The sequence below is a fragment of the Endocarpon pusillum genome, assembly GCF_000464535.1.
Source record: "Endocarpon pusillum Z07020 unplaced genomic scaffold C734253, whole genome shotgun sequence".
NCBI lineage: Eukaryota > Fungi > Ascomycota > Eurotiomycetes > Verrucariales > Verrucariaceae > Endocarpon > Endocarpon pusillum.
In genome coordinates, this window is record NW_006913602.1 from 125,555 (window position 1) to 144,364 (window position 18,810).

Consider the following 18,810-nt stretch of genomic DNA (forward strand, 5'->3'; position numbering starts at 1 on the left):
GAGTCCCTTGCCGTCTCCATCACCAGCGCTTATTCCTGCCTCTTTCTTCTTCACCACCACACTTCAGGTCTGTTTGTTGCATGGAATGTCCAATCAAATTCATTCTAGCGCCGTTGTCCACTGCATCTGTTGATTCAGTGATAGTTCTCCGCTCTTCTCGTTCAAGAAAAGGAAACATCCCCATTACTGTGCACTTCCATATTTCCAAATCTTTCGGCATCCAGACCTTCCATCCTCTCTCCATCCCCCTCTTCATCCCTTCTCCTCTTCCTCTCTATCGCCCCAGGCTCCATCTCATCCCGCAACCTGATCAACGCCTGCTGCTCCTGCGCACGTGCCATCGACCTCTGAGACTGCCTCTCCAACGCCATGAGAGACTGTTGGTCCTGCCACCACCTCTGAAAATCCAGCACCTTCCCCTCCCGCCTCGCCTCCTCGGCGGCAAAAACAACGGCGTGGCTTCGAACAAGCTCCTCGAGGTCTCCCCCTACAAATTTCTTTTGCGCCTCGTCTGCCGTCATGTCACCACTTTCGCAGGCTCGGACGGCATCAACGAAGCTCTTGGCCAACCCGACATCTCCACCACCATGGCTCTTGCTTTCGATCGAACTCGGTTTGGGAGGAATGTGTTGTACTACTTTTTCATCCGCAAAGGTGTAGACGCTAATTTTCTTCGAGTCATATTCTATTTCGCCCTTCGAACCATAGATCCTCCCTCTTCGATCGCATTGAGCCTGTGTTGCGTAAGTGAGGTGGAAGATCGCTGTCTTCGGCCCCCGGGTCTCATAGTCTCGTCCATCTGGATGATTAGCGCCTAAGGGATCAGGTTCTTCATTCCACGTCATCGTGACAGTTTGATCGTCGACAACATCATTATCGCTTTCATAGACACAACGGCCGTACCAGCTTCTATCCTTCACGCGCTTGACTTCCATCCCCGTCGGGTCGGTAGCGTCATAGTCTTCGCCCAGTTTCTGCATCAGCACAGCTTCCGCTTTTTCCCATCCTTCCTCGGTCGAGGAAGCAGAGGAGACGAGATCCTCGATTTCGGGAACAACAATCTTAAGCGGCCAGCCTGCATCCTTCTCCTTTCTCAGCCATTTATCGCGATAGATCTTCTTAGCCGAAAACGAACACCCATCTTCTCCTAGCGGACAAGTCAAACAGTTCGTCGCCTTTCCAGCAGTAATCGGCTTCCTCGCCCTCCGGAAATACGACAACGCGCCCGAACTACTAACCGTAGCCGGCAAATGCGGCGTAGCGCGCTCATCTGTGACATCAGCTGGCGAGCAGAGAAGCCACAGGATGAAGTCGATGTCATGGCAAGATTTGGTGAGTAAAGTCCCTACACCTCCGGGCGTGGTGTGCCGCCAGTTCCCGCGCACGTAGGAGTGGGCGAAGTGCCACCAGCCGACTGGCTCGGTGTGTTCGAGCGAGATCACATCGCCGATCGCTCTGTCTTGGAGGAGTAGACTGCGAAGGAGGGTGTTGTGCGGGCTGTAGCGGAGGACGTGGCCGATGGAGAAGATTTTGCGTTGATTTGAAGATTTTGGTTGGGAAATGGGGTGGGTGTCATGGCGCTGGGGGAAGAGGTCCGGGGAGGTGTCGATGGAGGAATATGCAGCCCCTATACTCAGACAGTCCGCCAAGCTTAGCGCAAGCGGTTTCTCGCATAGAATGTGTAAGTTTAGATGCTCAAGGGCGTGTAGGATCTCTGCATGGGACTCGTCCATTGTGCAGACGAAGACGCCTGTGATCACTACTTTTGGGTCTGATTCGTCGTTGTCGCCAGTGCCAGCAATTCCACCCTGCTTCTCTTTCTCCGCAACCTGAAGCCGTCTTGCATCCTCCCACGCAATCCACTCCTTCCAATCCACAAACTCCTGACCACGCCTACTCTTTCCCTTGCCTTCATCCTCACCATCACTCGCTGAAGAGTCCTTTCCCCAGATGAATTTCCTACCGAAATCGGCCCGCTTGAAGGGATCCGGTTCTGCAACGGCAGCGATCCTCGCTGGTAGCACAGATGTGCAAGATTCACTGTTAGTGGAGCTGTTGCTGGTGACGGCGACAGCTCGAGAGTAGGCTGTACCACGGGATCCGGCGCCTATGACCAGGAAATTGAGCGACATCGTATTTGGTTTCCTGGAGTTTGCCTGAAAGAGTAAATGGTAAAGCAAGGCTTGTGGTGAAGCTAAGGCAGAGAGTGCAGATCCACACGACTGTACGCCTTCTTTCTTCTTTTTTTTTCCTGCTCGGATTGAAAGATCGTAGATGTTTGTCTCTTTCAAGAGAACCTCGTGGTTTGGTCTATCCCACTTCTAGCCGAGGGCTCAATATCTGTTCGAGATTGAGTGCCGTCAAATACGGAAATCCTTACTCGGCCGCGTTTGATCGTGGTTCTAGTGGGGCTGGGAGCTCAATGGCATGGGCAAGGCTGGTTGGTGCTCATGAAGAACGTGAATCAATCAACCTGTCATGAGTTTTCTATCAGCATGTAAAACAAGGACATAGCTCCTTGAGTTCGGAGAAGGTTGGCAAGGCTGTCATTCGTTCAGCCTTGCATTGTGTACGACACGATTTCAGATTCAGCCAAGAAGTCATCTGTAATCATACAGTTACAGTAACAACCAATACGGACAAGAGGTTTGTCAGACTACGCTGAGCATGGACTATTTAAGGCTACAGTAATGCCAGAGTCCAAACTGCCCAGATTCAAATCTTGAACAGGCATACAAACACAAATATGTATATGTCACTGTAGCTGGTCCGAAGGGTCCTCCATCACTCCGCCCTCAGCTTAGAGCCTAGGGTTTCCAAACCTAAGTTGTCCTACGATCGATGACCAACAAACTTCCACTTGATTGTATAGATGATACTCTATTGTTTCGACTCTTTGTACGCGTGGGATCTCACATGACCAGCATTGACCACCACTCGAGGCAGGCACTCGTATGCGCCAATCTCAAAACATCCGCAACTGACACATTGACTCTCTTTCAGGCGTTCTCGGAAGATGTGGCTGCCAAACTGACATCAAGCTTGACATGCAATTGCAGAACTTGGAGCCCATAATACTCTATTGAACTAGGCTTTTAATCATGTAAGTGCCTCCAGACGATTGTGCATGGATAAAAGAAACGAAAGATGATGAACCAAGGAGAAATCTGGGGTAAGAGGCAAAACACAGTACAGATGCGCCATACATCGCCTTTCCATGTCCATCTTTCCAAGCTTGAAGTGCAGAGATGTTTATAGAGAATTGAGCAATCATCACTGTTCCGCCACTTCTAAGAGGCATGTTAGAACAAAACTCGGGGTCAGTCTCAGCCCCTGACAAGAGATCCTATTCCTCGTCATGCATTCAGTCATCATGTATGCGTGGAGGGCTGGTTTTCATCCCTCGCATAGACTGTAAAAATTCAATCAATAACCCACCACTGAAAACGAACAAATTCTCCGGTGAATCGGTACTCCTCAGCCGCTTTTGCTATTTTTCCCTCAAGCACAACATCGTCCAAACTTTCTGCCGTCAATTGACATCTCCACCTGCATAGTGGATAGCCTTCTTCGCTTTTTTGGTCAAGCATCTCCACGAGCAGAGCATATTTGGACTTCTTGGATTTGTGGTGAGAAAGAATGATAGCGCCCGACCCTGTAAAGTTGTTGGGAGAAGTCTCCACCCAGATTTTATCCGAGCCCGTATCGTGGAAAGATATCACATACCCCGTGCCATCGGGTGTTACCACAGCGAAGTTTTCTGGAATCGAATTCTCACGATTAGGGGCGAATGTCATGCCAGGCAAAAACACAGCTAGGCCGACACCCTTCGGATGGAGAAACGAGCTGGGAATGGGTACTGAAGCCTTGGGATCGGCCAGATCGGGCGCATACGTGATCGAGCATACCACCCGATTCTTGATCCCGTACGGGGTCATAAATGTCAAAGGGGCCCACCGAAATCCTGGTGTCTGCTGCCTCGGTCCATAGGCAAAGAGTGCCGATTTAGGTATCCAAGGCAGCATTTGTAGGAGCATTGTCATCCTGTGCCGAGGTAAGGCATCGAGCAATGGAGCCGGGTCGAGGTGCATAAAGGTCGCAATGCAAATGGCTTCATCGTCTGGACGGCTTGTGCCCCGATGAGAGAGTGCTCGAAGCATATCATCAAGAGTACTTTCCGGATTCTTTTCGTGGTCCCATCGAGCAAAAGACATGATGAATTTGCGGCAAACAATCATGATTGACCTCGTGATCTGGAACTCAACGATGTCTCGATTCATGTGCTTGTGGACATCTTCATCTTCGGAGTCTGAAAACTCACTGATTGCGCTTGTGAGGTCAGAAAGTTCAAGGAGGCAATCTTTGCCAGCTAAGTACAGATCGAGAGCAAGGCTGCCCTCTTGATATGTCCACAGCCTCGTCTTCCATACTGAGCACAATAAGCGAGCCACGATCTCTACTGGTTTCGACACACTAGTAGCCTGCTGTAGGTCAGGGTCGAGAACGACGACTGCTACCGCTTCACGGTAGATTTGGTGCATGTCATGAATGCAACGATCACGATACTCATGAAATTGCGATTGAACAGGGATGCACAACGTGTCCAACCAGAAATTGGCCGTGGCACGGCCTTTCACTAGGTTTGACTCCATTTTGCTTGTTGCCGCTGGACAGAGCTTAGTGTCGTCGAGAGCATGGAGAATGCCTGCGAGCCTTCTAACCTGGCAGGCGGGGAGAGAGTTGTGCTCATGATTGCCCAATCCGTCCGTCCACACGTGGCTGAGTGCGAAATACGCGCTAACCTCGGACTCGGGTTCGAGTTTCGTACCACCCACGAGGATCTCGATGTCGTCGTTATCATCCGAGGTGGAGATGGCGACACACGGAGTCAGCCCTTCTTCTATTAACTCAATGACTCTTTCCGCTGGTGGTCCGAGAGATTCGCACTTGCAATCTGCACTGACGTGCTTAGCTTCGAGCGCTGCCTTCCCTTCGACCCGGCCAGCCACACAGTGACGGCCAATCTCATTGAAGTCAGCAGCCTTGCAAGCAGTGTGGTCTTGCTGCGCTCGTACAGTACCTAGAGAATACACGAACGCCTGGACGTCGGGTTGACACTGATCCTCAAGGAAACCCACTGTGTAAGGACACCAGCCCGCATCGACCATTCGGTCAGAAAGTAGCTTCATGTGATTTGGAGCTTCCAGTGCTGACCAATTTGTCTCTGGTATTATGTCAAGAAGAGCCCGCCGGAGTGCATTATTGAGGAGGGTTTGACAAAACAAGGACTCCAGCAATGGTTTGGATTCGGGTATATCCTCGCCATAGAACAACTGAAAATTGAGGATTCCATTGACTACCATTGCCCGAGACAGATATTCCCAGATGACAGTAGCCGCACAATCCTGCTCCTCCTTCGTCAACTCAGCCATGCGCCGCCTCCAGTCTTCAAGATAGTGCTTAAGTTTCCTAGTGGTGATAACTACCTGCTTCTCATCCTTCCCGGCTTTCTTCTGACGTATGAAGTCCTCTCTTGGAATCCTGATCCCCAGCACGGACTCCAGGAGGCCGAAGAAAAGCCATGTTTGTAAGAAAGCGGATATTTCCTCGAAGGAACGGCCGCCGGTATCCAATTTAAATTCACCGTCCGAAGGCTCCCAGGCTGTAAGATCCCATCCCTTACGCTTGGGGTACGTGAGAAAGTCGCTACTGTCCCAATCCTCAGTGCAAAAATAGGGAATGACGATTGGGGCTGTAGCACCGGTGAAGAGCAAATGTTCCATCACACAGTGTTTTTAGTATTCATCCAATGCCAGCACAATTAGGGTAGTGCATATATTAGCGATGGCATTTCATCCCTGGCACCCCCTCTGACGATAAGCTGTCGATTCATGCCCAGCGGCTAATGTAAACATCTGACTAGGCATCCACCTTTCTGTCGTAGAATTCGACATTGTATTCATTGGTTGATAACGCTGCTGGTGGTTACTCAAAGTGACATAAGTACCGATGGATACCTCTCATTTGATGGCGGCTGTTCGAGTAAACGCTAGCGGCTCTATCAACCAATGAAAATTTGTCAGATTTGACGGACCATCTGTTTTCGAAACACCCAGACGCAATCACGACCTTGTCTGCAGCAAATTAAGCATTTCTCATATGAGCCGGCACCAGGACGTCCCTACGATGTTGGGCGCTCAAGACCTGAATGTCAGGTATGATCAGTAATGTGAAACTTCCCAAGACTAACGTTCGATCAGAGTGGACATTCTCCGGTGTCGCGAAAATTTGTCATTGAAACTACATCTCAAAGGAGGTTTGAATGAAGTTTTGAGTACCTGACATCAGGAGAGGATCGATGGTCTTCAACGACCTTAGGCAGAGATCAGAGCTCAGCATGTCGTGTCTCTAGACTGGCTACAGAGTATGACTATGTTTGTCAAAATGTGCAGTAAGCGCTGATGGGTTGAAGGAAACACTGATGTGTGACCATACTGCGTCCTCGGTCCACCATGAACAGGTCCGGGACCATTTCCTGTACAATGCAATGAATGCTCGCTCTTGATTCTGCTCAAACCTTCGCCCGTGTTACGAATGGATGTCGCAATGCTTCGAGTGCTGTAATCCTCTTGTCACCCCTCAGGTCCAGGCACTTCTCAAGCAGATCAGCGAAGAGCTCGACCTCCTTCCTTTCATGCTCGTCAATCCGTTTCCCCTTTGGTGTCAACCTCTCTTTCAAACCTCTGACGGGCTTGGCTTTGACGTCAATAATTTTCGTCACTATTCTTCCAGTCAATTTGTCCTCCTCGATGGACTGAAAGTTTAGCAAATCATCAAAATATTGATACGTAAGATTGCCCTTCCGGAGGACTTTGTTCGGAAACTTGCCACGACACTCCATAATGGAACGGAGCATAGCATTGTTGTTGCGACCAGTGAACAGAATTTTGCCAGTAAAAAGCTCGAATAAAGTGCAACCCACAGACCACACATCGATGCCATAGTCGTAAGGAATTCCTAGAATGATCTCTGGGGCTCGATAGAAACGCGACACCAAATATGGCGCTGTTATATTCTCTTCGATTGAGCTGGCGGAGCCCAAATCACAGATCTTGAGAATGTTGCGAGCGTCATTGACAAGAATATTGTCCGGCTTGAGGTCAGCATGAAGATATTGACACTTTCGGAGAAGGGAGAGCCCAAGGAAGAGCTGTTGAGCGTACGCCCTGATCGCCTTGAGGTTGATACCCACGTCTCGGCCGAATTTCTTCAGTACCTCCCGCAAATTGAGCGACAGGTTCTCGAAAACCATGCAAAGATGACCTTTGTGCTCAAAACTTCTCTCGAGCCTAATGATGTGCTTTCTATCCTCAGGATCGCTTGCTGCAAGATCCTTCAGGATCTCAATCTCTTTGATACCAGCCTTCCGCATTGTATCATTGTTGCGCACAATCTTGATGGCCACAAGTTTGTTGGTCTTGGTGTCAGTAGCTCGAACCACAGAAGAGAACATGCCGCGGCCGAGATTCTGTAGGACATGATACCTTGATTCGAATAATTCCCCGGGTATAGTCATGTAGTAACCCTCGGCGTCGTCCCAGTTGTCCATCATTCTGACATCAAGAGCTTGACCAGTCTTAGCGTCCGTAGCACCAACTGGCTTTTCTGGCTTTAATGATGCCTCGCCAAACATGTCATCCTCGTCATCATCATCCGCAAACATGTCAAAAGGGTCTTTCCGTTTTTCTGGTTCATCAGCTTGGCCTTGGGAAGCTGTGGGGTGAGAGTGCTCTGGTCCAGATTCGTGCTGCTCCAGAATTCTTCTCTCTGTATTATCAGGGATGGTGATGTTCTCATTGAATAGACGCTTGTCGTGCCGAGCTCGCTCTTCTTGCATGTCCACAGTAGGATCATAATCCGCCGCAGATGGTTCCTCTTCGTCGCCAGCTACCGAACAAGAATATGAGTTAGCTAGACCTTCACCGTGCTCAAAATCTATCTCCTCTGGTGAAACCAAAGACTCTTTTGGTGTCTGAGGAGAAGTTGAATCACCACATTTTAGATGAGATGAATGTTCATTCTGGTCAAGAGTCTCAGGCTGGCTTGACTGTTCTGCAGCCTGTAATGTTCGCACCGAGCTAGAACCGGATGATATGGCATCTGTTCCAAGATGAAGTGCCTGAACTAGTAAAGGTGTTTCTTGATTACGATATTTCGCCTTTAGCGCTTCTCGACGTTTGCGTCGTTCCTCAATCAGCGCTGTCTCATCGACCACACCGTGTGCTCCGACAGATTCGGATTCGGGCTCTGTTAAGGCAAGAGCTTTGGCACTGTTGCATGGCTCAGTATCATGATAATCATGATGTGTTAAGACGTACTTATCTGCAGATACATGGATAGGATCTTTCGACTCAACCTGTGAAGACTGATTCTCGGATATTTTAGCATTTGACTTTGACGCAGGAACCACGCCAGAGGGCTTGCTCCGTCCGCTCACTGACTGTTCATCTCTAGATCTACTCTCATTTCTGCTTGCTTGAACTTCCCCGTCAGATTCGCCAACCTTGCTGCGGTTAAAAGTTGCGGCACGAATAGGTTTTTCGTCTAGCTGCGAATGTCGGAACGGAGAACGACTGCGACTGCGCGAGCTTGTTCTTGGACGTTGGTAGGAGCGACCATCGTCAGCTTTGTAGTCGAAAGCACGATGATGACGGGAATTGGAAGCCGAATTAGATTCGATATATGGCCGCCGTCCATGACTTCGGTCGGAGAGGTATCTGTCATTTTCACGCCTCACTTTGTGTGGTCGCGAATGTGACACCTCAGAAGTATTTGTATAACCATCATTTCGACGACGCTTTTCACCTCTCAACGCGCGATAGGGGGAGCGGGATCGAGATCGCGGATTCCTCACAGGAGCAACATTTGTTCTGGTACGACGGTCAACGCTGGTGCCATTTTGGGAAGGCAAAGTTTGAGATGCCTTCTCTGAGTCTGATGTAAAGATTTCGCCTTCCGAGTGACTTGAGGGAGACGAGGTCATTTTTGAAGTTGTGGAGGTAATTTCACCGGCTTGGAACGAATCCTAGCCTTCAGGTGAAGGATTTGTTAGCCCAGGTTCGACAGACGAATACTGGAGATTGAGAAGGCCGACCAGTGATATTTTACCCGTTCAAGAGTTTTTGGATTGTGCATGAAGGTCTTCAGAAAGGCGAGCACAAGTTCCTAATTATTGACTATGCTGTTCCACGAGTACGAGATGGGATCTGAAGACGACCATCGAGAAGACTTAGATTCTAGTACATAGCTAGCGCCAAATCATGGACGGAGTCATGCATCAAAAGTCGTCAATATCCGCTAACTTGGACGAGGACAGTCTAGCTTTTCATGTACTAGCATGGTGTCAGCAGGTGGTGAGGACGTAGGGGTGGTCAGAGGGCGTAGCCGAAAAGAAGGTGTCAAAAGGTCTCTAGAATAAGGGGTATCTAGCAGCACTTCTAGGGCTACATCTCTATGGTACATTACTTACACAGTGCTAACGCTCAGCTAAAGTGTGCTAGTGGAACTATAATTTAGCGTATATTGGCGACTTTTGATGCACCACTCCGTACAATCTAGACATCTACAAAGAAATCGCTTCTTGCTCTTCGTCTCACAAAACCTCATTCTTCATCATGGGCAAAGGAAAGACAGGTGGGTATCCGTACCCCAGGTTGTTTGTTTACCCTTGCTAGTTCTTACATACTCGTCGCCAGGCACTGAACTTGACAACCCAAAACGGACGAAGGCGCCGCCGAAGGAATATACCCCAGAAGAGATTGCATTTCAAGAAAAAAAGAGGAAGGGTGAGTGCTTCGGCCTTAGCGACATATTTGTGCAATTAAAACTACAACTGAACTAATACCTGGGCAGATGCGGCCGAGCAGAAGAAGATGGCTGGTCAAGTGTCCAAATCGAAAGGCCCTCTGAAGACTGCGTCGCATGGCATCAGCGGCTCGGGAAAAAATAAAAAATGAATTTTGCATTGTACAGGAATGATCTGAATATCGTCTCAGTTGGGGTTTCAACTGGATCATGACTGATCCTCATATTCTGGCAATGCAAGCGACATCAAGGGCACGAGAATTTCAAATACGCAGCGGATTCTACATGAAACACTCTCGCTTGAATAGCTTATGTGAAATACATCTCATTTGATCAGCTCGTATACATCCAAAATTTCTCCGAGTGCAAGCCATTCAATGTCCCCGTCTCAAACAGCCAGATACATATCGAAAAAATATAGACCACAACGATTTGTTGTCCTATACCTTGGAAAATAGATGGTCCACAGTCCCCAAGTGTCAATGTTATCCTCTCTGACTCCGCCCACCCTGGCTCTTAAGAGTCAAGAACGGCAGGAGGAAAAGACTGAGTCCAGAACTTGCTAGCGAGACAAAGAAAGTCGCCCTATACTTGCCATACGCAGAAGAGAGATTGCTTTCATCTACTCCTAAAGCGTCCAGGCCATTGAAGACCGCCGTGGACACGGCAAAGCCCACACTACTGCTCAGTCTCATGACGGTGTTGAAGAGGCCACCAGCAACAGATTGCTGCGCCAAAGGTAGTGATGACATAACGTACATGTTGGTGACCGTAAATTCGAAGTCTGCTCCCACAACGCTAAGACACAATGCTGGGAAGATGAAAGCCCAGTAGGAGCTATCTTCTTGCATTACGCTGAGTAAAGTAAAGGCCAAGACGTAGCACACGGCGCCAACGGAGATCAATATTTTATTGCTGATGTAGTGCATTAGAAGACCGGCAATGATATTAACAAGGATACCGCCAATGACTTGAGGAAGGAGATGTACCGCGACCAGGAGGGGAGACATGCTGCGGATCTTCTGTAGGAAAAGGGCTAGGAAGAACATGTTACTGCTGAAAGCTGCGTAGCCAAAGGATATGATGGCTGTCAGCTGAAATAATTGTGTCAGCGGGATTCTCAGCGAGACTGCGATTGGAAACCCACAAGCGAGAAATTCCTGTCTTGCCATACATGCAACGGCATGAGGGGGTTCGGAGACAGACCTTGCCAGACCACAAAGGCGATTATCAAAATGATGCCGAAGGAGATGAAGGCCACGATATAGTTGGTTGACCATCCATACGGTGCAGCGGCGGCTAATCTATCGCACCCATTAGCAATGTGGATCACTTGTCCGAAATAGACCATACGTAATTCCACTTAGCAAAAGTGCAAGGCCAGCAATGATAGCAATTGCGCCCAGCCAGTCGAGCTGAGTAAGCGTCATAAAATCGAGAGAACACCGAGAACAATCATTTTCCGGTGGAACTGTCCACCATGAAAGCGCAGCAACCAGACCATATATGACAGCAAGTGTCCAGAAAGAAGCTCGCCATGGCATGGACCTGTTCAGAAAACCAGAAAGCAAAGCACCAGCTCCAAAACCGAGCGGATTTCCGGAGCTGAAACAAGCGAACGCTATGTTCTTCCTCCTGGATGGTCGTGGATAAGCAGCACCAAGAGTGCCAATGGCGGCTGGCACGGATGCTGCTGAGCACAAACCAACAAGACCGCAAAAGACGTCAAGGAAGACTGGATTGGTGGCAAAGCCGGCTATAAGTAGACATGCAGAATAGCAAGTCATTCCGGAAAGGAAAACCAAGCGCCGCCCAAATAAATCAGCCACTCTGCCGAAGAACAGTAAGAAGGAGCCAGCAGCCAGTCTAATGTCTAAAGTCAGCATCTGAATTACACGAGGCGCTTCTGCCGAGATGAAAGGGAGTGGAATAGAGATCTCCAACTGTAGTGATATTGGTTGTCTAGACAAGCTGTTCTGGGAGAGGTGACTGACGCTTGAGCTGCAGATAACCAAGTGACCTCGACGATGCTCATATGGAGGTCACCGGCAACACGAGAAGTGATACAGACAATAAGGCCAGCAAAAAGCGACGTCTGTGCTGTGGCCAGGGAGGCTGTCAGGACGAAGGCGCACTCTTGTATCGTGCTGCTAAAACATGAAGGACAGTCGCTAGAGCTATGCATTTTCACGAACAGTTGCTTTCCTGGCAAGGAAGGAATTCGCAAATGAGATGAGTGAAAAGTAGAAGAACTGTGCCCCGATTTGGATGAAGGGTGTGACATTTTGGCAATTCGGTTTTCATTCACAATCACAGAACGAGAAAACACCACGAGTATCGGTCACTGCAAACAGGAGTTCTCCAGAAGACATCAGATACGTTCAATTAAAATGCGAGAGGGGTGCTCTTCCTTTTCCAGAAACAGTGTTTGCTGAAACCTTGAGCATGTCGCATCCTTGCGCCTGCACTATCCTTGATGTTGATCCAAATAAACTTCATCGCCCTCAGGCATCACGTTACAAAAGGGCCGAACACATGTTTGAAGCATCATGGCGATAATGCATTCCTTGAAAGGGTACTCGCAGTAGTGTAACGAAGATGCGCCGAGAAAGGAAACTTAATTTGAAGTCGCACGATGTACTCCGTAGATTAGGGACGATATACGGAGTACTTCTCAACGGCTTGGCAAAGGTGGTTCTTGGGGCCTGCCAAAGGGAAGATGAATGATCAAAACTCTTCTATGACGGTTATCTCTTCTCACGAGTACCAGTAGAGCCCAAGATTTGTCTCTTGAGGCTTTTTTGCGGATTCCTATGAAATGAAATGACGTTCGTTCCCCAAGATATAGCATAAAGCAGCGAAAATTTGTTGCACAACGCAGGAGCTTGAGCGTATCGCACTTGACAGTCAGTGGCGGACAGATCCACTGTCAGAGACTTTTGGCATCGTATGCCATCAACTTTCCCACCACGAGATACTAGGGTGCATGATTAGGACTGAATGGATGTCTTGCTTATCATGATGCATTCCTACCTTATCGTCGAAACGTTCTACCCACCCGTTCAGGTTCTCTCTCTGTTCTGAATCCAGATCATTGCAGTCATCCAACGGACCATCGAGATCCTTAGTCAACATGTCTTCGTCGAATGATTGACAAGCCAGTCCTCTGGTCGCATCTCTGCCTGCAAAGTTCTCATACGGTCCACCCGGTCCATAGAAATTTCTGCCTGGTGTGACGTCGTAGACTTTCGTTTTGACAGCTAGGTATACAGGCTGTCCATTCTCGCCGTTATATTTCAGCAATGTTCGCGGAGTGAAGTTCTGGAACACGACAGGTGCCGGTCCTTTAGGTAGAGTAGCCGGAGGGGAGGGGCGCAGTCGGTAGTAAACCAGGAAGACGAACAAAGACAAGAGGATAATATTGATAGGCGTTACGACTGTTGCTCTGGCTCCAGCATTAGCCCATGTGGACTTGACTCGGATAGATGAATGCACTGTTCATTCCACTTTTTAATCTCGCCCAGCCCTGTAAGAAAATGTCAGGAAGACGGCAGCATGGCAGCATGGCAGCATTTCAGCCGAGTCAGCTCACATTCGGGGCTGCTGTTCGTTGCAGGAAGTGCATCTTCAGCCATCTTAGACACCACTTGATCGTAACGACGTTGCTCTAAAGAATAGCGTAGCTGACTTGGAGATCGTAATCATTAAGCAATAACTTTAAACCGTCCACGCAGTCAAGTGGGGTATCTTCTGAGGATAGCCCGGGATGAGTCTTTCGGCTTCGGCCGGCTAGTACATAATTTCCACAATCCTTCCGGACTCATCCATTGTCTGAGGTGCGGATTGGGGGCTATGATGTTGCAGTATGCATGGAAAATGGCATTATTATTTAATTTATTGTCACTGTTTCGCACACGGATTTCCTTTGTCTGTCCATGCTCTCATGCCCCAATCTGTTCCATTCTTGCCTTCCCCGGCTGGTCTCAGGTGAAACAGCACTATTCCTCCAGATGAAACGCGACCCTACTCCTCATTTTGTTTCTCACCTGTCAGACTGTCGCAGGGACGGCGGAGCTGCTCTTCACCCAGTTGCCCGATTGGCCTGCTCTTACCTTTTCTGTCTACTGCATTGCCTGCCTTGTTTGCATTAGACACAGAACTTTGACGTTGCCGTGATTCCTCTGGTCTCTGCGCGTCCTCTGCATTGTTGATCATCTACCTTGGGGTCAACAACGCCCAAGCTGATAGGAGGCTGTATCGAGGAATTTCTGTTGGATCAATGTACCATTGGTTTTCTGTTTTTGATTGCGACTCCAAGCAAAAAATCTGAATGAGCAATTGATCACCACAAGCATACCAGAACACTCTGAAGAGTTGGCCCCGTTCGGCACCCGCACGGCGCCACACCCCGAAAGATCAGCGCTCCTGGCAATTACACTTAGTCTCAAGGGGAGGACAGAATGTGGCGGAAGTTCAACAGGTCGAAAGATCCGGCGATAGGAAGTCCAACCTTGATTGAGACAACTTTTGATCAACAGTATCTAGACACCATTCCTGAAGTGGACTCGTTACGCAGCGGCGGTCCCAGTAGACGTACTTCGCTCGGTCTCCCAGAGTTGCCTTTGTCAGTAGCCTGGCAATCAGATTGTGAAAGACGGCGCTGACCTTACGTAGTAAAGTTGTTGAACCGCTTGCACGCCCAGATCGCGCTTCAGCCGACCATAGAGCATCCTCTCTCTATTCGCAACCTGGTCAGGAGACGCTCCGCACCGTGCCCCAAGGCTCAGATCGCTTGCTGTCGGTTTACTCTGAAGTATCGCCATTAACATCCCCGAGGGGGTCTGCAGATCTCGATGCAGCAGAAAGCCCCGACGTTTCGCCAATTGAACCACCTCCAGCGTCGCAAGACGTTCCCAAGCTCGATCCGAAATTGCGAACTCACCTACCCATACCTCGAAAACTTCCTCCTGCCTCAGACTCTGCCAGTACAGATTCCGGAGCGTCACCTAGTGTAAGACGAGAACCTAAAGAGAGCGTTGGAGGTCCTGAATTGTCCGAAGAGGAACGATTAACAATGTTGAGGGAAAAGGACAGAAAGCTCTTGAGTGGCTTTCAAGAACGGCCTTCAGTGAACAGCAAAGATGCGGTTAGACCAAGGCGTGAGGACTCTCTAGATCATCCAGTCTATCGGGAACCTTGGAAAGGTGCAAGTGGTAGAACAGCTTTGGTTGAGCCCGTGCGTACTGTTCCTCGGCCAAAACATGACACCGGACCAGTAGCGAAGCGGAGAAGCGTCATCAAAGACCCCAGCGCACACACTGTCGTCACGGTGCCAGCCTCTCGAAGTACTTCTGCGGAGCCAACCTCACCTATTACCTCAATCCAACCTCCGGAGCCTACTGATTTCCCTGATGAGCCAATCAAGCCGACTGCTCCACTTAAAGTCGGAAACAATAAATCTCGGATTCGCTCCCCAGTGACTACTGAAAAACTATCTGGTCCGTTCAATCCACGCTATTCAGACGCAACGGTTTCATCTTTTGAACCAACCCCGAGTGACATTGGAGATGGAAGCCGCGATGAATCAAAAGTCATTCCTCCAACCTCACAGCAACAACGGCCCACTGGACCCTTACCTGACACCACTAGCCACCCTCGACCTCAAACGGCGGATGACGACCCTACCAGTCGCTTTAGCTGGACCACCTCCGCCACCACATTTCCTCCAAAGACACCAGAAATTGATCCTCTTAGCCGCTTTAGCTGGACAACATATGCCACATCAGACCAGGAGAGCCCGCGTACCATGGCCCAGAGGGACATAGACACACCTCCGGTACCGCCAATACCTTATATGCCCAACGCCATGGCCATGCGGAAGCGACCGATGCCATCTCACACCACAGACGCAAATTCAATCTCCAAGCTGAAAATAAACCGCAAACCCACTCCCTCGAATATAGCCTCCACGCGCTCCTCCTCCCTCCCCAGCACCACCGCCGCCGCCGCCACCTAAGCCCACAAATCAACCACCGCAACCATCAGTCCACCGGCCGACCGATCCAAATCACTTCCCCAATGCCCTCCTGAGGTCGAAGCTAAAGACCGTATCGCCGCTCTCGAAGCCCGTGTGGAAGTTCTCCTCCGTCGACGTGGCAACATCAACCAGATTCTGAAAGAGCTGAGTAACGTCGTGCAGCCGACGAGCTTTGCGTACGATCTAGCGACGAAGGAAGAGGTCAAGAAGACGGTCAAGGGATTGGAGGATGAATTAAGCGAGATCAGGCAAGAGGAGCATGGTATTGGTATGAGCTTGCACCGATTATTCAAAAAGAAAGAGCAAGAGAGTAATTATGGGTATTCTACCGGTTTGTGGATTAAGAGGGTCACTAGTTGAGAGGTTGAGTGTTTTTCAGTACCAACGACCGAGACGGTTCATGGAATCTTGCCTGATTAGCATAAGTATTAGGCCTGAGTTATGGGGTTTGTGATGGACATGATGGGCACCATTGTTGGTGATATCCAGGGGATACTGCTAGTCTGTGGCTATGGATTTGGGCTTCGGAAACTCAGAGAGCTGTCTCAACAGATCAACATGTTTGTATCATAATAGAGAAGAATTACATCAGTTGTAATCGAGCAACGATAGTAATCATTGTGCAACTTTGAAACTTGCTCGTATAAAGGAGAAGAGTACAAATGCCGGCTCGTGACGTGTGAGCCTCCACAAGAGCACTATTCAATAATCCCTTTACATCAGCTCCACACATACCAACTCTAATGACCCACATTACCTACCAATTAGGTGCGTCAGCTTCTCGTCTTTAGGTCCATAACTGTACCAAAGACAGGGCAAGGGAAGGAAAGAAGAAGGAAACAAATGACCCAGCACTCACCCTGCCAATACCCCTTCTCCACCTTCCCATCCTTATCAATCTGATTCACCGGCCTATCATGACTCTTAGCCACCGCCTCATTATGCTTCCTCACCTCCTCACTTTGGTTCTCGGGCGCCGGGCCCGGATCATTGATCGCAGGACTACCGCCATGAGAAGTCTTGGGGTCCGAGTCTGTGGATTCTTCTCCCTGCTTGATCCCTGTAGAGCCTGAGGGGGTCGATGGTGGGGAATATTTTTTCGGATCATCTGACTGGGAGGTGGAGGAGGCGCTGCCTCCCTTTGAAGCTGGGGATTCTGGGCCGGGGTGCTCGAGGTCCGCTTTCGGGTTCGGTTGGTCGGATTTGGCATGCCCGGTCATGTCGTCGCCGCCGTAGGATTGGGAGGCATAGAGACGCGTTGTTGGGAGGGTGGTGCGGGTCAGCAAGGGGTTTGATGGACTTGGGCGGGCGAACCGGGCGGTCGTACGGAAGAGGGATTGCATTTTTATGCTCTGGGTTTGAGTCTTGGGAAGTGTACTTCTTCGACCGCTGAAGGGGCTTTTGCGAGCTTTTTGCAAGAGTGTACAGAGAGTATTTTTTGACGACTTATAGGCAGAAGATTGGGGTGACGGACCAAATACAATTGTTGGCAGCGTATTGTACTACTCCTCCACCAGCTCTGGAGTTGAATCTTTTCATACTCCGAGTCGTAGAAGTTATGATATTTCGTCTTGGCGACGGATGCAGTTTAGTGACGTCAGGGTCCTCTGCAGTCTTGGCAGGAACGTAATGATGATATGGATTGGCCGGACTATGACTCCGTTCTCTCCCCTACTAGCAGAGGCCCTGTCAGCACGCTCCAGCCAGCACACTAATGCATCTCCTTGTCTCAATCAGTCTAATTACTACGAAGATGCTGTACTACGGGGGGAGGCATAAGTATTGTTAGTTTGGTGCTAGTAGCAGCTAGTTTCTGTTACTCCACCATAGTGCCATGATTTGTTATTGCACAGCTTGATTTAAGCAAGACCATTTAAAAGAGCTATAATTTTACTCTTAGTCCGATATCAGCTTAGCTGTTTTGTACAAAGAACGTTCTGGAGTAAAGATACTAGCGCTGAACTAACAATAATTCATGTCCCCCGTCGTACTTCTCAACTGGCTTTTTCACTCGATTTTCAAAGGTTTTGACATCTGGAGGAGTCTGGAGTTCCGTCAGAAGACCATTCATGAGGAGCCTTCCGTTGTCCATATATACTATTTGTACTACTACTCTCACTGCATAATGTTTCGCTCTCTTCATAACATCCAGTTCCTGTTAATAACTAATCTATTTATACGCAAGTTTTGTATTCGTACATGTGTCTCTTGGCCCAAGGCCAACCACTTCAAAGCTTTTGGCTGGCCCTCACGCCACAGGTGCTTACGAAGGACATCTGAATGATAAGGAGCCCATGTTTCGGTGATGGAGAGCGGTTGCTCAATTATGCTCATTCCAGATGTCATCGACATGGTTTGCAGATCAAAGGACAAGTTTGAGGATGAGAGATACGTGTCGGGATACTTGGGCATGGTATTAGTCGTGAGCTGTCACAAATGATGGGATGTGTACGTTGCTTCTGAAGTAACGGCAAATGGCTAAGATGCGGCATTTACAAGGCTTTATATATCTACACACGAGATCTATCAGCTTTGACTACGTTGGGTACTTTAGAAGACCAGCTCGAGGTCACGCCAGTACCAGTGTTCAGGCAGGGGAATGTAATGAGGTGCAGTTGCTTACTACCCATTTGACCAATGACTAAGTTACCTTCCAATAAGACGTTAACTGGTCAAACATTGAAGTGGAGCAGGACATACTAGTCCTTACTACGTAGTAGAGGGCGCCGTTGCTGGCAGAGGAGGGCAAACTATGAGTACCAGTAACACATTAACCACACCGCTGATGCTTGACGTACTACGGGTGGGGCCTGAAGTAATGTTAGCTCAGCGCTAGTATCTTTACTTGTAAACCTTTCTGTACAGCACAGCTCTGCTGCTCAAAAAGAAGTAAGATGTAATGATTTAAC

At 49.1% G+C, this 18,810-nt stretch overlaps 7 protein-coding genes across 7 annotated transcripts; 1 reads left to right on the forward strand and 6 right to left on the reverse strand.

Annotated features, from left to right (window-relative positions):
• Positions 1-161: 161 nt before the first annotated feature.
• On the reverse strand, positions 162-2,132 carry EPUS_00038 (uncharacterized protein; the record flags this gene model as incomplete). Its single annotated transcript, XM_007789068.1, has 1 exon — positions 162-2,132. The coding sequence occupies one exon, from the start codon at positions 2,130-2,132 to the stop codon at positions 162-164; it is 1,971 nt and encodes a 656-aa protein (XP_007787258.1).
• Positions 2,133-3,422: 1,290 nt separating this feature from the next.
• On the reverse strand, positions 3,423-5,783 carry EPUS_00039 (uncharacterized protein; the record flags this gene model as incomplete). Its single annotated transcript, XM_007789069.1, has 1 exon — positions 3,423-5,783. One exon carries the CDS (start codon positions 5,781-5,783, stop codon positions 3,423-3,425), a length of 2,361 nt encoding a protein of 786 aa, XP_007787259.1.
• A 788-nt stretch (positions 5,784-6,571) lies between these two features.
• Positions 6,572-9,043, reverse strand: EPUS_00040 (uncharacterized protein; the record flags this gene model as incomplete). Its single annotated transcript, XM_007789070.1, has 2 exons — positions 6,572-8,330; positions 8,379-9,043. The coding sequence occupies 2 exons, from the start codon at positions 9,041-9,043 to the stop codon at positions 6,572-6,574; spliced, it is 2,424 nt and encodes an 807-aa protein (XP_007787260.1).
• A 1,306-nt stretch (positions 9,044-10,349) lies between these two features.
• On the reverse strand, positions 10,350-11,651 carry EPUS_00041 (uncharacterized protein; the record flags this gene model as incomplete). The annotated part of the gene is made up of 3 exons (XM_007789071.1): positions 10,350-10,951; positions 11,071-11,168; positions 11,218-11,651. 3 exons carry the CDS (start codon positions 11,649-11,651, stop codon positions 10,350-10,352), a joined length of 1,134 nt encoding a protein of 377 aa, XP_007787261.1.
• Positions 11,652-12,793: 1,142 nt separating this feature from the next.
• EPUS_00042 (uncharacterized protein) lies at positions 12,794-13,499 on the reverse strand (the record flags this gene model as incomplete). Its single annotated transcript, XM_007789072.1, has 4 exons — positions 12,794-12,841; positions 12,898-13,309; positions 13,360-13,390; positions 13,457-13,499. 4 exons carry the CDS (start codon positions 13,497-13,499, stop codon positions 12,794-12,796), a joined length of 534 nt encoding a protein of 177 aa, XP_007787262.1.
• An 825-nt stretch (positions 13,500-14,324) lies between these two features.
• Positions 14,325-15,880, forward strand: EPUS_00043 (uncharacterized protein; the record flags this gene model as incomplete). Its single annotated transcript, XM_007789073.1, has 2 exons — positions 14,325-14,488; positions 14,539-15,880. The coding sequence occupies 2 exons, from the start codon at positions 14,325-14,327 to the stop codon at positions 15,878-15,880; spliced, it is 1,506 nt and encodes a 501-aa protein (XP_007787263.1).
• A 761-nt stretch (positions 15,881-16,641) lies between these two features.
• On the reverse strand, positions 16,642-17,244 carry EPUS_00044 (uncharacterized protein; the record flags this gene model as incomplete). Its single annotated transcript, XM_007789074.1, has 2 exons — positions 16,642-16,658; positions 16,761-17,244. The coding sequence occupies 2 exons, from the start codon at positions 17,242-17,244 to the stop codon at positions 16,642-16,644; spliced, it is 501 nt and encodes a 166-aa protein (XP_007787264.1).
• Positions 17,245-18,810: the final 1,566 nt, after the last annotated feature.